The 13,643-nt window shown below is 43.3% G+C and overlaps 1 protein-coding gene across 1 annotated transcript in view; it reads right to left on the bottom strand.

Annotated features, from left to right (window-relative positions):
• The window catches only part of MLXIPL (MLX interacting protein like), a 164,088-nt gene that overhangs the window by 71,258 nt on the left and 79,187 nt on the right, over positions 1-13,643 (bottom strand). The window contains exons 6-7 of the mRNA XM_077480623.1: positions 10,050-10,224; positions 8,106-8,186 (exon numbers count right to left, since the gene is read on the bottom strand). Of these exons, the coding sequence (XP_077336749.1) occupies positions 8,106-8,186; positions 10,050-10,224 (256 nt within the window). The remainder of the gene's footprint in view (positions 1-8,105; positions 8,187-10,049; positions 10,225-13,643) is intronic.

Below are 13,643 nucleotides of genomic sequence, written 5' to 3' on the forward strand. Positions count from 1 at the left end.
TATTCTTCCTCCTTTTACTCTCTTCGTCCAGTGTCAGTGTCACACTTTCACCCATCTCATTCAGTCCTCTTACTGCAGGTAGTTCCTCATTTCTTTACACTTTCAATCTGTACAAGCGTCTGGAGTAATCAGAGCTTGTATGCATATACCTTGACACTGAGGAGCTTCTATATCGAAGATTTTTTTTTTTTTTTATATAAAGTACTGACATAATGTACTGAAGCCAATTTAAAAAATAAATAAAAAAAAAACCCAAAGTGGAGGTGTTAAAGATATTATTATCAGAAATGAACTGTCATTTCTCAGATGCACTTTGTTTTAAATGTCTTTTAACTAGGAATTAAGAACAAAAAAAAAAAAAAAACAGGACACAATCCAGCAAGACAATAGTTTTAAAGTTGTTAAAAGGTCACATGAGATGTTTCCAGGTAGGGATGAGCTTCGAGTTCGAGTCGAACATTGCCTGTTTGCCTGTTCAGCGAACAGTGAACAATTTGGGCTGTTCGTGGCAAATTCGAAAAGATGGAACACCCTATACAAGTCTATGGGAGAAATCTAAAGTGCTAATTTTAAAGGCTAATATGCAAGTTACTGTCCTAAAAAGTGTTTGGGGACCTGGGTCCTGCCCCAGGGGACATGGATCAATGCAAAAAAAACAGACGTTTTTCAGGAGCAGTGATTTTAATAATGATTAAAGTGAAACAATAAAAGTGTAATATTCCTTTAAATTTCTTTCCTGGGGGGTGTCTATATTATGCCTGTGAAGGGGCGCATGTTTCCCGTGCTTAGAACTGTCCCTGCACAAAGTGTCATTTTGCAAGGAAAAAAAGTCTTTTAAAATCACTTTCCATTGTCGGCTCTCGTAATACAGAGAACACTCAATGAGTGTTCTCTGTATTAGCCGACAATTCATTCATTGATAAAAAAAAAAAAAAGCGTGGGGGTTCCCCTTGATTCAATTACCAGGCCATTCAGGTCTGGTATGGATATTAAGGGGAACCCCGAGTCAAATTTAAAAAACAATTTGACGTGGGGGTCCCCCTAAAAATCCATACCAGACCCTTTATCCGAGCACACAACCTGGCAGGCCGCAGGAAAAGAGGGGGGGGGGACGAGAGAGCACCCCCCCTCCTGAACCGTACCAGGCCACATGCCCTCAACTTTGGGAGGATGCTTTGGGGGTCTGTGACCCCTCAAAGCACCATGTCCCCATGTTGATGTGGAGAAGGGCCTCATCCCCACAACCCTGAGAGGTGGTTGTGGGGGTCTGCAGGCAGGGGCTTATCAGAATCTGGAAGCTCCCTTTAACAAGGGGACCCCCAGATCCTGCCCCCCCTGTTTGAAATGGTAAGGGGGTACAAAAGTACCCCTACCATCTCACAAAGAAAGTGTAAAAATGGTTAAATAAGACAAACACACTTTTGAAAAATTCCTTTATTAAAAATAAAAAAAATTAAAAAAAGATTCCAGCGGTGCTAATCCACTCTTGCTATCCAGCGACGGATGGTCATCTCTCTGGGGTCCAGCGATGGCTGATCTGATCCAGCGACGGGGGATCTCTCAGTCCAGTGCTGTCCATACATGCATCCGTATTCTGTCTCCACTGCGGAGACACTGCGGGGATCACCTGACCCCGCCTCCTCTCACGCTGGTGAGGGGAGTCAGGGATTCCCTAATGACGTATAAGTGACCCCCCACATTTAAAAAAAAAAAAGATTTTTTTCCTCAGTTTAGGCTGATATGTATTCTTCTATATATTTTTGGTAAAAAAAAACAATTGCAATAAGCCTATACTCATTGGTTTGCGCAAAAGTTATAGCGTCTACAAAATAGGGGATAGATTGATGGCATTTTTATTATTATATTTTTTTACTAGTAATGGTGGTGATCATAAATTTTTATTGTGATTGCGACATTGCAGCAGACAGATGGGACACTTGACACTTTTTTGGGACATTTATACAGCGATCAGAGCTAAAGTAAGCCACTGATTACTGTATAAATGTCATTGGCAGAGGAGGGGTGAACACTAGGGGGCGATCAAGGGGTTAACTGTGTTCCCTATGTGTGTTCTAACTGTGGGGGGGGATGGGACTGACTAAGAGAGGAGACTAATTGGTGTTCCTACTTAGTAGGAGCACACAATCTGTCTCCTCTCCCCTGAGAGAACCGGGGATTTGTGTGTTTACGCACACAGATTCCATTTCTCGCTGTGTCACGAGCGATCGCGGGTGCCCTATCGGTCATCGTGCTCGCCAAGTCACGCGTTGGCTCCTGGGACACACTGCTGGCGTGCACATGTGCCTGCTAAAGCGCCTCAAAGAGCCGATGTACAGGTACGAGGGCTCCCGCTGGGGAACCAACCTGCCGCAGTATAACTGAGGCGGCTGGTCGGGAAGCGGTTAAAAAAACTTTTACTGAATACATGGCAAAAGATACTGCAACAATTCCTCCCCCATGGGGAACGTCACCCCAAGGTGGAAAGTCTCTTTGCAGAGTTAGACAGAATATGTACATCGCATTTGTGAATTAGTAGTTCACAGAAGGCAGCTTAAATAAAATATAAAAACACAATATAATACACTATAGTTCTTGGGTTTATATATCCTCTAAATGGTGCACAAGTCTCTTCAATAAAGCCCCATTTAGTGGTGAAAAGGTGAACAGGTTGGAAATTCTCTAGTTATTCAATAAAGTTTTTTTGAACACACAATTGTATGCGTTATGCCACTAGGTTGGCTGGCACACACAGGCTTCAGAGCGGAGCTACAGAACCTTGAAGACATTAAGCTTGACACCAAATTTGATTAGCTGGGGAGAGGAACGGTTAGAGCAATTCCAGATACCAGACTCTATAGTGGAAAAACAAGTTTGATTTAATTTATGCCCATTATTTATCAGCCTCCAACCAAAAACATATTGCGCAGTTTTGAACTCAGCAATATTGCATAATATTTATACAATGGATGACACCTTTATCTATAAGCCTATCAATTCTCTATCACCATAGACATAACCAAAGAACAATGTAGGCAGTCTACACTGACAGCGAGAGCTACAGACAAGTTTTAAATGAAAAATAAATACATATGGAAATATTTGAAAAGTATAAGCTTTTATGGAAATTACAAAGTTCCAATAATAAGTTGATTTATTAAATCAGTTATCTACCAGTTACGAGAAAGCAGTCAGTCAATGTAACATCTGATATAATTGCATCAGCTTGCAATTTCTCTTTCATTGAAGTGGAAAAGGTCTGGCTCTAAAGGGAGGGAGGCTGCAAGGGGTGTCTGGCAGCTTCCACATTGCAGACCCACGTGCTCCTCATATCCTCTTTCTCTAAGCCTTGTGTGGTTTCTCCAAAATGTGCAATTTTAATAGATGATAAAAAAATCTGAGTTGTCTGACATTTCTGATGCGGTCATTGTACGGCCACTGCTATAGTATTGAAGTTGAACTCTGGGGAAATGTATAAACTACCTTGCATTGCAAGCGTTACATGCTTATTTTGCTTGATTTTGCCTAGGGTACCATTAAAAGTACTTTTACTTACCTTATCTCCTGCTACCCTAGCAGGTAGCATTCTCTTCTTCCCTCTGACACTTAAGGTTGTGGGGGGGGGGGGGGGGGCCTTTGTGTCCCCACTTACAACGCAGGTCTGCTGGTCCTGTATTGTAAATGATGACGTTAGAGTGTAACTGCTTGACAAAGAGGCTTCAAGGGACTTCTCACATAGTAGGAGGAAACCTACAGGAGCGAAGGTAAAGTAAGCAAAAGTGCTTTTTAAAATGGTACCCTAGGCAAAGATTAGCTTTTAGCCCTTGCAGTGCAATTGGGGCCATACTAATGCCAGGTACACATGACCAGATTTTTCGACAGCAAAGGTCAGACGGAACAAATCCATCAGACATTTGGATTGTGTGTGGGCTCCATCGGACCTTTGCTGTCCAAAAATCTGACAGACTCTAGAGATAGAACATGTTTCAAATTTTTACGCCGGAACTCCGCTGGACCCAGTTTCTATGGAGAACTGTATGCTAGTCTGGCGGACGAAAACCGAAGCTAGGGCAGCTATTGGCTACTGGCTATGAACTTCCTTATTCTAGTCTGGTCATACATCATCAAGTTCAAATCCGTCGGACTTTGGTGTGATTGTGTGTGGCCAATGTCCGTTCATTCGGAAAGTCCGCCGGAACTCAGTGGCATTAAAGGGTATTTTAATGAACATATAAGAAAGCTCTTCATCAATGGTTTATAAAGAAATACTGCTTACATTGTTATTCTTGATCTCATGTGTCAACTTAAAGCAGGGCATTGTTGGCATGTATACAGTATATATTTTTCTAGTCACTGACATTTTTCTAATTACATGCAGTCCCCGGGTTACAAACAAGATAGGATCTATATGTTTGTTCTTAAAGCTGAGTTCAACCCAAAAATTAAACTTCCGCTTTTTGGAATCCCCCCCCCCCTCCAGTGTCACACTTGGCAGGTATTTTTCTCCCACTTCCGGGCATAGATACCCGAGCCACCTGCGGGTATCTAAGCCACTTCCGGCGCCTTCTCTGTGCCCCCCCCCCCGCTGTCTTCTGGGAGATACACAGGTCCCAGGAGACAGGGGGGCCAGTGCGAGTCACGCATGTGCAGTAGGGGATTCCCTTACTGAAGATGGCGGTGCCTCCATCCGAGAGCCGAGGGGCGGGTCAGCTTCGGGTGACGACATTGTGGGTGCCCTGGACAGGTAAGTGTCCTTATTTTAAAAGTCGCCAGCTGCAGTATTTGTAGCTGCTGACTTTTAAAAAATAAAAATTAGGCGGAACTCCGCTTTAAGTTGAATTTTTTATGCAAGTTGGAACAGGTAAATTGTTTTAAGTGTGAGAGACAAAAAATTATTTAGAAGTTTTTTAGATAGCATAGGGAAGGGGTAACACCCCTGTAATGTTTGTTTTGCTGTCTGTGCCCCTCAATTTCTGTCCCTGTGATAATTCTTTGTATTTTGAGAATTTTGGGTTGTTGTGGAAACAAGGATTGGTGATAAAGCTTCAGTGGAGACACCAACTCTTATGCCCTGTAAACGCGGTCTGACTTTCCGACAGAAAATGTGTGTTGTCGGAAAATCCGATCATGTGTGGGCTCCATCGGACTTTTTCCGTAGGAATTTCCGACACACAAAGTTTGAGAGCTGGATCTAAAATTTTCCGATAACAAAATCCGACAAGAGACGAAAGCTATTGGTTACTGGCCTCTTTATAGTCCCGTTGTACATGTTCTACGTTCACCTCCTGCTGAACGATCGGATTTTCCAACAACTTTGTCTGATCGTGTGTATGCAAAACAAGTTTGGGCCAAAATCCATCAGAAAAAATCAGACGGATTTTGTCGTCGGAATGTCCGACCGTGTGTACAGGGCTTTACAGGAGTGAATTTCCCTTCCTAGGGTAGATTTCCTCTCACTTCCTGTTGTCTCCCTCCATTTGTAAGTATGAGTCATATGTAATAGGCTGTACACACTATGAGAAAATAGGAAAAACAATCGTCCAATTTTCCTTGTTGTTTCACAGCAAGTCGGAACCGTGGAAGGAAATAACTTTTGAACATTGTCGTACAATAAAGGCTTTTTTTGTTGTTCATTGTTTCTGATCATGCGCAGTCTTTTGTTTCAGATTTTTCTCGTATGAAAAAGGTACACATTAAGCAAAAATAGTTTGTTCTGTTCAGGTACGAGGAAAATTTTGGAGTCTATCCGTTCAGAAATTTTAATTTACAAAGTCAGAATTGGATGTCATAAGTTGGTTACACACTACACGAAAATCGAACGATTGTGCCTCGTATGGAATCTCTCTTCCAATTTTCTCATAGTGTGTACCCCCCTTAAGTAGGAACAGGGCCGTCTTTAATATTGATTGGACCCTGGGCAAAAATTTTCTTAGGCCCCCCCCCCATGCAATTTCGCTCTCCACCTTCTCTGAGACATACAATAAATAGCAGCAAGACTTAAAATCAGGTTACTGTATCAGATCAGACAGCGATTGTGATTGGTTGCCAGAGGTTACAGCATATCATTACTGCTTACTGACTGGTTGCTAGAGGTTACAGCACTCCTTAAGGCTCACTGATTAGTTGCTAGAGGTTACAGCACATTTCTGCTCGTTGATTGGCTGCTAGAGATTACTGTACAGTAATACTGCTCACTGGTTGCGATAACTTAAAGCACATCATCTCCTCACTGCAGGGGGGCATGCTATACCAATGAATGCTGCCTTTATTTACACATCAATGCCATCGGCCTCAGCTATTTACATATGCATGTGACTGCTATTTACATATGAATGCCAGTATTTATATGTAAACACAGGGTCTGCAGGTAAGTCATCTGTACACAACAATAGGGCAGAGCTGGGCAGCATTAGTAGCAGCACAGGACTAAAACTTCAAGGGAATGTAAACTGGGATAGTTGGCAGATATGAGGCAGCTGCTTTGGGCCCCACAACAATGACAGGGCCCTGGGCAGCTGCCCCTTTTGCCCTGCCTTAAAGACGGCCCTGAGTGGGAATATTTGTAACTGAGGAACTGCTTGTACTGCCTTTTTTATATATTTATTTTATCTGCCATTTTCATGCTGATGGTGCTGGGTCTCACTGAAATTGTCAGGGCCCTGATCTGAACCTGCAAACTCTGTTGTGTCTGGCAATGTCTCTTCTTGCTAAGCCATCTGGAATGTTGGACATCTCCCTGGATAATTCCTTAAATGATCTTGCCTTGAACCTTGTTTGTCTTGAACCTTGAACCCTTTTGCTCTTCCCATGAACTTCCTAATAAAGCCATGCCTTTGCATTTTCTGTTTGCCAGATTATTGTGCTCCCTCCAGCCAATATCTTGCTCATGTCAGTCCTGCTGCAATCCATATCTTCGCTACCAACCTTTGGCTTGTTCCTCGACTATGCCTCTCCTTGGTGCCAACCTACAACCACTCATTATCAACCTTTGGCTTATTTACTGACTATGCTTTTTGTTATACCTACTTGCTATATCTGCTATATCCCTGGCTTGCTCACTTCCTGGTGGAGCGATCCTAAGGACTACAACCTGGTACTAACATGAAGAAAAATCAATCTCCACCATCAGGAGATCTGGTGAACACAGATTAGTACTTATATTCTGCACCTCAGATGAGTCCGTGTCATCCGTCAGGATGACCTGCTTCCGCACTTATCCAGCTGATCAGTGGGTGCCTTGCTACTAGTGGACAAGTACAAAAGCTATTTTAATATGAGGAATTCGGTCATGTCACCAAACCCCTGACAAGCTGCTGCTCATTTCTAAAAACCAGGAGATACTGTTTTTCTCTGCCCTCTTCTGAATTTTTTTGGTATGCTCCACTTCAACACTGATTTAATTGAACTATTTTTTGCTGAAGGTGATCATTTGGAGATGGGCATCATATCCTGACACAACTATCACCCTATATTCCTTGATCTGTTCTGTCAAACTCCAGGTAGACATGAAACAAACTTCAATGAATGCAGATATATATTAATTAGATGCATTTTTTAAATAATGTAAGTGCACTTTACTTGGTTAGCTTCTTGTAATCCCCTGTAAAACAGCAGTTAGACTAGGAGGGAATTGGGCACCACTAGGAGCCAATGAAGTATGCTGCAGTATACATTTACTGACAGGGAACATGTTGATAGTAGGAGAGAGCAAAAGTATAAGCGGATTAGTCTTCTGCTTCTCTTTACTGTCCAATTACACTCTTGAGGTATGATGACTAAGCTGTATTGCTGAACTGAGGTTAAGTGAGGTTACCAATATATCAATGCTTTCTGGCAGGGTTGTCTACATCTCAAAATTGGAAGGACCTTTGGCAGGGAAAACAACTCTTATATTGTATTTTAACTGTGTATTCATCAGTTTGCCTCCTCCTCAGCCTTAAATAGTGGTGCAAACAGAACATTTTATCTACAGCGAATTATTAGCACAGACCCATTTTCAATTCATGACATCTAGAAATCATACCCATTATTACATCACCTTATTACACTGTTTATTTTCCTCTAGCCAATAAGCTGAAGCAATAAAATACAAACTATACATCATGTACCTGATATGTCCATGAAGTCATCCAGATTAGGCTGTAACGTTGCCAACTCCGGCTGTATCATATCTGCATTCCCAACATAATCTGCAAAAAAAAAAAATTTTGCACTATGAAATAGGATTTTTTTTCAGAGATGTACAAGTGTAATATTGTAATCTATATGATGAGGATATTTTATACAATACCAGGGGCGACCCGTCCACTAGGGGCGCACAGGCGCCACCACCCCCCCCCCCCCCCATCCATGTCCTGGCATGGATTCTAATGGGTTTTTTTTTTTCCGAAGCACGTGATTAGAGTCACAGGCTCTAATAGACTTTAAAAAAAAAAAGGGTGGGCTCAGGGTGTAGAGCACTGGTCTGTCATCCGTCCACACCTCCGTCCACACCCCTCAACGATAGATGGAGCAACAGCCGTCACTGTTCAATACACAAACAAAAAGAGCTCGATGAACAATGGTTCACAAAAATGCAGTTAAAAATAGGACACATTTTCCAAATTATATATACACACTATATTACCAAAAGTAGCCTAGAGCCTAGAGGCGATTCAGTTCGCATTGTGCGCTATATAAGTATTTCATTCATTCATTCATTGGGACGACTGCCTTTACACGAACTTTAATGGCATCCAAGTCTTAGCCCGTAGGGTTCAATATTGAGTTGGCCCACCCTTTGCAGCTATAACAGCTTCAACTCTTCTGGAATGGATGTCCACAAAGTTTAGGCGTGTGTCTATGGGAATGTTTGACCATTCTTCCAGAAGCGCATTTGTGAGGTCAGGCACTGATGTTGGACCAGAAGGGCTGGCTCTCGCAGTCTCTGCTCTAATTCATCCTAAAGGTTTTCTATCGGGTTGAAATCAAGTTCCTCCACACCAAACTCACTCATCCATGTCTTTATGGACCTTGCATGTGCACTGGTGCACAGTAATGTTGGAACAGGAAGGAGCCATCCCCAAAGTTGGGAGCATGAAATTGTCCAAAATGCCTTGGTATATTGACACCTTAAGAGTTCCCTTCATTGGAATTAAGGGGCCGAGCACAACCCCTGAAAAACAACCCCACACCCTAATCCCCCCTCCACCAAATGATTTGGACCAGTGCACAAAGCGAGGTCCATAAAAGACCCCTGTACTGAGAAAAAAAAGGATGGCTGCAGTTTGCTAGCCTCCTTCTGATAATGTTTAAAATTCTTCAAAGGATGGAATGGAGAATGTGTCCCGCATGCGTGGGGCTAAAGGAGAATATTCTGACAGAATGCTGTGTGACACCCGCGGAGGCCACAGTGCCAAGCTCTCGATGGGTCAGGAACAGGGGAGTTTTTTTTTTATAAATCTGTTTATTGAGGCTTTGGCATCCAGAAAACAGCAACTTACAACATTGAGAACAACATTCATAGTAATGAAACCCTTGCAGGGGTCATTGAAGTAACATTACAAGGGTCTGTAAATAAAGGTAAGGGAGAGTTACATCTGAAATTTTAGGGTGTGGATCACAATCCCTTCCCCATTTTAATGAAAATGGTGTTTTGTTGGAGTCTGTGTCCCCACTAAAGAAATTTCTCATCACTTCCTGTTCCAAAAACAAATACAAGCTTAACAGGAACAGCATTTAGCAAGAAATGTAGGTTCAAACAAATGTATTAATAAATAATCTGAAAAATAAACTCAGTGTTGCATCTGTTAATGTGCTTTTTAGTTATTGTGAGTTTTAGCACCAAGAAAAGAGTAGTGATGAAAATACCTGTCACAAACAGATAAGGCTGAATGTCAAAAATACATCACTGCTTCCTTAAAAAAACAAAGCTGTGATTACACAAACAGACAATAATAATATTAATAATATATTATATTAGATAAGAAACTGACCACAAAGTAATTTGTTCATTATGCGCAAATAATAGCCTAACAAGGTAAGCACAACTCGGTGGCAAAAGTGGCACATACCAAAATCTGGATAGTGATAGGAAGATGGTTGGCCATGAGTTGTAGTGAACAAAGTGTCAGATGTATCAGTCAAATAGAAATCCAAAAAAAACAGCATATCATCTTCCTTTCCCCGTACTTCTTCTATTCGGGAGCATCCAGCAAACATTTCACCACTTCTCCACGAGGGGGCAACCTGTACAGCAAAAAAACAATACTAATATCTGCAGAATTGAGGACAGTATTTGGCAGGAACAAAGCAGTGCTTCTCTACTTTATTATACAATTAATCAAACTGGAACAGCCAGGATCTGAAGCGGATGTACATTCAAACTACCAAGGTTTTAGGTTACATTTTCAAAGCTTAAAGGTAAAGTATAGCCAAAGCTTTTGTAGCTGTACTTTTTCTATGGATCACAGGATTGCTGTTCATTCTGCACTCCTGTGACCTGTTTTCAGCTACTCTGCCGGTCCAGGCTCAGGAAAGATCTCGACATTACAGTTGGACTGCCTGGACCGGTAGCTGGGTCAGCCTCTCAGCATGCCACTGAGAGCCTGAGTCAGCCCCGCATGCCCCCTCCACAGCCCAGTGCTCCAGTGAGCAGAAGGGTAGAGCAGAGAGCCAGTGACTGACAGTGCTCACAGCGAAAGGGGAGAACTGAGCCATCAGCAGTGTTTGATCGCTCAGTTCTTGGGGTAGAGCCAGCGAGGGACAGCTGCAGCTGGGATCAGTGCTGCAGCCCACCTAGGTGACTATGATTTTTTTTATTTTTTGTCATTCCCATACATCTCTTTTAACTAAACAAGTTGAAGATAAAAGCCGATTGGTTGCCATGCACAGTTGCTCCAGATTCAGTTTGCTCCAGTTTAATACTTTCCCCAATGTATAGATTTCTTCTTTTTTTTTTTTGTACTGTATATGATTTAATAGTCTCTACTGGTATCCATGTTGGGAACTCAGAAACAGTAATTAGTTTTTTCTACTGATTGGCTAAACTGTGATTATTTTTTTCTGTGGACTTCTATATTGTAAATTGATCTGAACCAATTATATATTGGCGTCTTTAGCTGCCTTGGTGTCTGGGCTTCTGGTATATTGTGGGAACCTTTGGGGAAGATAACATCTCCAAAGTAAGCCTGTCTTCAGCAGGGGTCGTCAACCCCTGGGCCGTGGCTGGCCCAATACGGGGCTGTGGCCTTTCTGTAGCCGGGCCGTGAATGCGGGCGGCCGGCCGGCATGAGACAATTGAATGGGCGGCATGAGAGAGCCAGGCAGGCGGTATGAGAGAGCTGGGTGGATGGAAGAAGCGGGCGGGCAAGCAGAGTTGACATCTCTTTCTGCGAACCGCATCACCGCTCCTCTGCCCTCCCAGCCAGTGTTCTGTCAGCCTCAGTGTCGGAGGTGAGGCCGGGAGCAGAGAGATTACATCATCTCTCACTGCCCGCCCTGCATCATCGCTCTCCTCCGGCTTCTCACTGTGAGAAAACTGAGCATAGAGCCCTCCTTGTTCAGTTGCGCAGATACACACCCCCCCCCCCCCCCGACAGCTTATCAGAAATGGCCAAGGATGGAGCCAGAGAGTGACAGCCGAAGAAATCCTGGATCCTCCCTCTGCCAGGTGAGACTGGCTGCAGCATGAGGAGGGAGACACCCCGTTACATCCAGAGGGGCGATCCGACAGAGATGTGACGTCAGTAGTGACAGGTGAGCTGTGTGTGGGAGTACAGGTGGGGTGTATTGGGACTTGTAATTCACCCCCTCGGCTGTTTGCCTGACATATTACAAGGGGCACTCCACTCACAGTCCTTGCTGGATGTCTGTCAGTGATTACCCTCAAAATGCTGAGTGCCTGGCTGTCCCTGGGGTTTGATCCTCTGTGCCTGGGAGCAGCGTGTAGCCAGTGATGGCACAGCTTCAGCTCTACATGGGGTGGGGGGTTCAGACCAGCATGGCAGCCAGGAACCTAGCATTTTCAGAATGAGCAATGACAACCTCCATATTCCTCTTCATTCTACAGCCAGTCCCGCTGCTGCTATTCTGAATCAGGCGAGGCAAAGGCGCATTTGAACCCAGGCCTCTGTGCTAAATGGAGCAGTGCTGGCACTAATGCAATGTGTCAGGTGGCATGGCAAGTGACATTCCACATCTGGTGGAAGGTGAAGTGACAAGTGACACGCTCAGGGCTCCCACTGATTCTGCATTATGGTGAGTTTAACTATTTCATTTATTACTACAATGTAATAATAGAAATAATAATAGAAATAATGCACTTCAATCACCTTGACACCATATCAAGCAGGGTGCTGTGATGATTGAAGTGCTAAAACCAGCAATTGCCAGCGAAAAATTGTTTACCCCCCACATGACCCCCATCCTTGGCACAATTTCCTTCCATGCAGCCGGTCCCAGGTGACAAAAAGGTTGAGGGCCGCAGATTTACAGTATCTATAGTATGGCCGAAGTTGGGAGCTCAGCAGCTATTCTCAAGCAGGTTTCCATGGAAACCTAGGCTTCCTTGAGAGGTTGCTAGGGGTTCCTTGAGCTGTGATTACCTTACCTACTATCTGAAGGTGAATTCATATTTTCAGGTCCATCCCCACTCTCCAAGTAGCATGACACCAATGGTCTTTTTATCTGAGTACACGGGTGGAATTCTAACCACCACTATAAGGTGGACATTCTTTGCACTGACCAAAAATGTAGGGGACATCTTCCTAATAACTTCTGATGGACTAATCTTAGAAGGGATTCCCAATACCTGAAAATTATTTCAAGGGTTCCTCTGGGGTAAAAGGGTTGAGAAAGGCTTGTTTAAAGTTATGGACGACACTTGTATGTGATGCTGTAATGGGGCACTATGGCTTCATATGCATAAACATGTATACATCAAAATCCTCTGCTTTGAAATCAATCCTGTTGAGAAAGATTATTATTAAACTTGCTGTTACTCACCTTTCCCAGGTCATGCAATGTTAAACACTACTTTGTTCATGTGTTCTTATCCTCTGAAATCTGTTAGAAAACAGACAATTCTGAGAGTGTAGATCTAATGAGCCCCTTGCAGCTCTCAGGGGTTCTTACCTCAGGCCTGAATGAGGATCCAGTGAGAGCTACATAGAAACCAGAAGATCGACACTCCTGGAAGTGTCGGTTTCCCAATAGATTTCAGGGATGAGAATTCAACTTGTTGGTATGGGGATCAGGAAAGTTTAGAATTTACTGCTTTTTTCTAAAGATAGTTTTACTGCCTTCATTTACAGAAAGCAAGAGATTTAAAAAAATCATGACAGGAATGCTTTAACCCAAAGCGTTATTTTAATGCTTGGGAATTTTTGTATTGTACAAGTTTGTTTCTGTCAAACAAATGTCTATGAGGCCGCGTACACACGGGCGGACTGTTCGCCCAACTTTATCCGCTGAACAGTGTTTCAGCGGACAGTCCGCTCGTGTGTGGGCTTCAGCGGACAGTTTCAGCGGACTGTTTGACGAACAAAGTCTTACGGAATTTCCGTAAAACTGTTCGCTGAAACTTGGTTTCAGTGGACAGTCCGCCCGTGTGTGGGCCAGTCCGCTGTACTTTCGAAATGAGCGGACTGTTCCCGCCCGGAGAAAAG

This window comes from Lithobates pipiens, unplaced genomic scaffold (genome assembly GCF_037356315.1).
Source record: "Lithobates pipiens isolate NorthernLeopardFrog02 unplaced genomic scaffold, aLitPip1_a1.2 Scaffold_16, whole genome shotgun sequence".
NCBI classification, from domain to species: domain Eukaryota; kingdom Metazoa; phylum Chordata; class Amphibia; order Anura; family Ranidae; genus Lithobates; species Lithobates pipiens.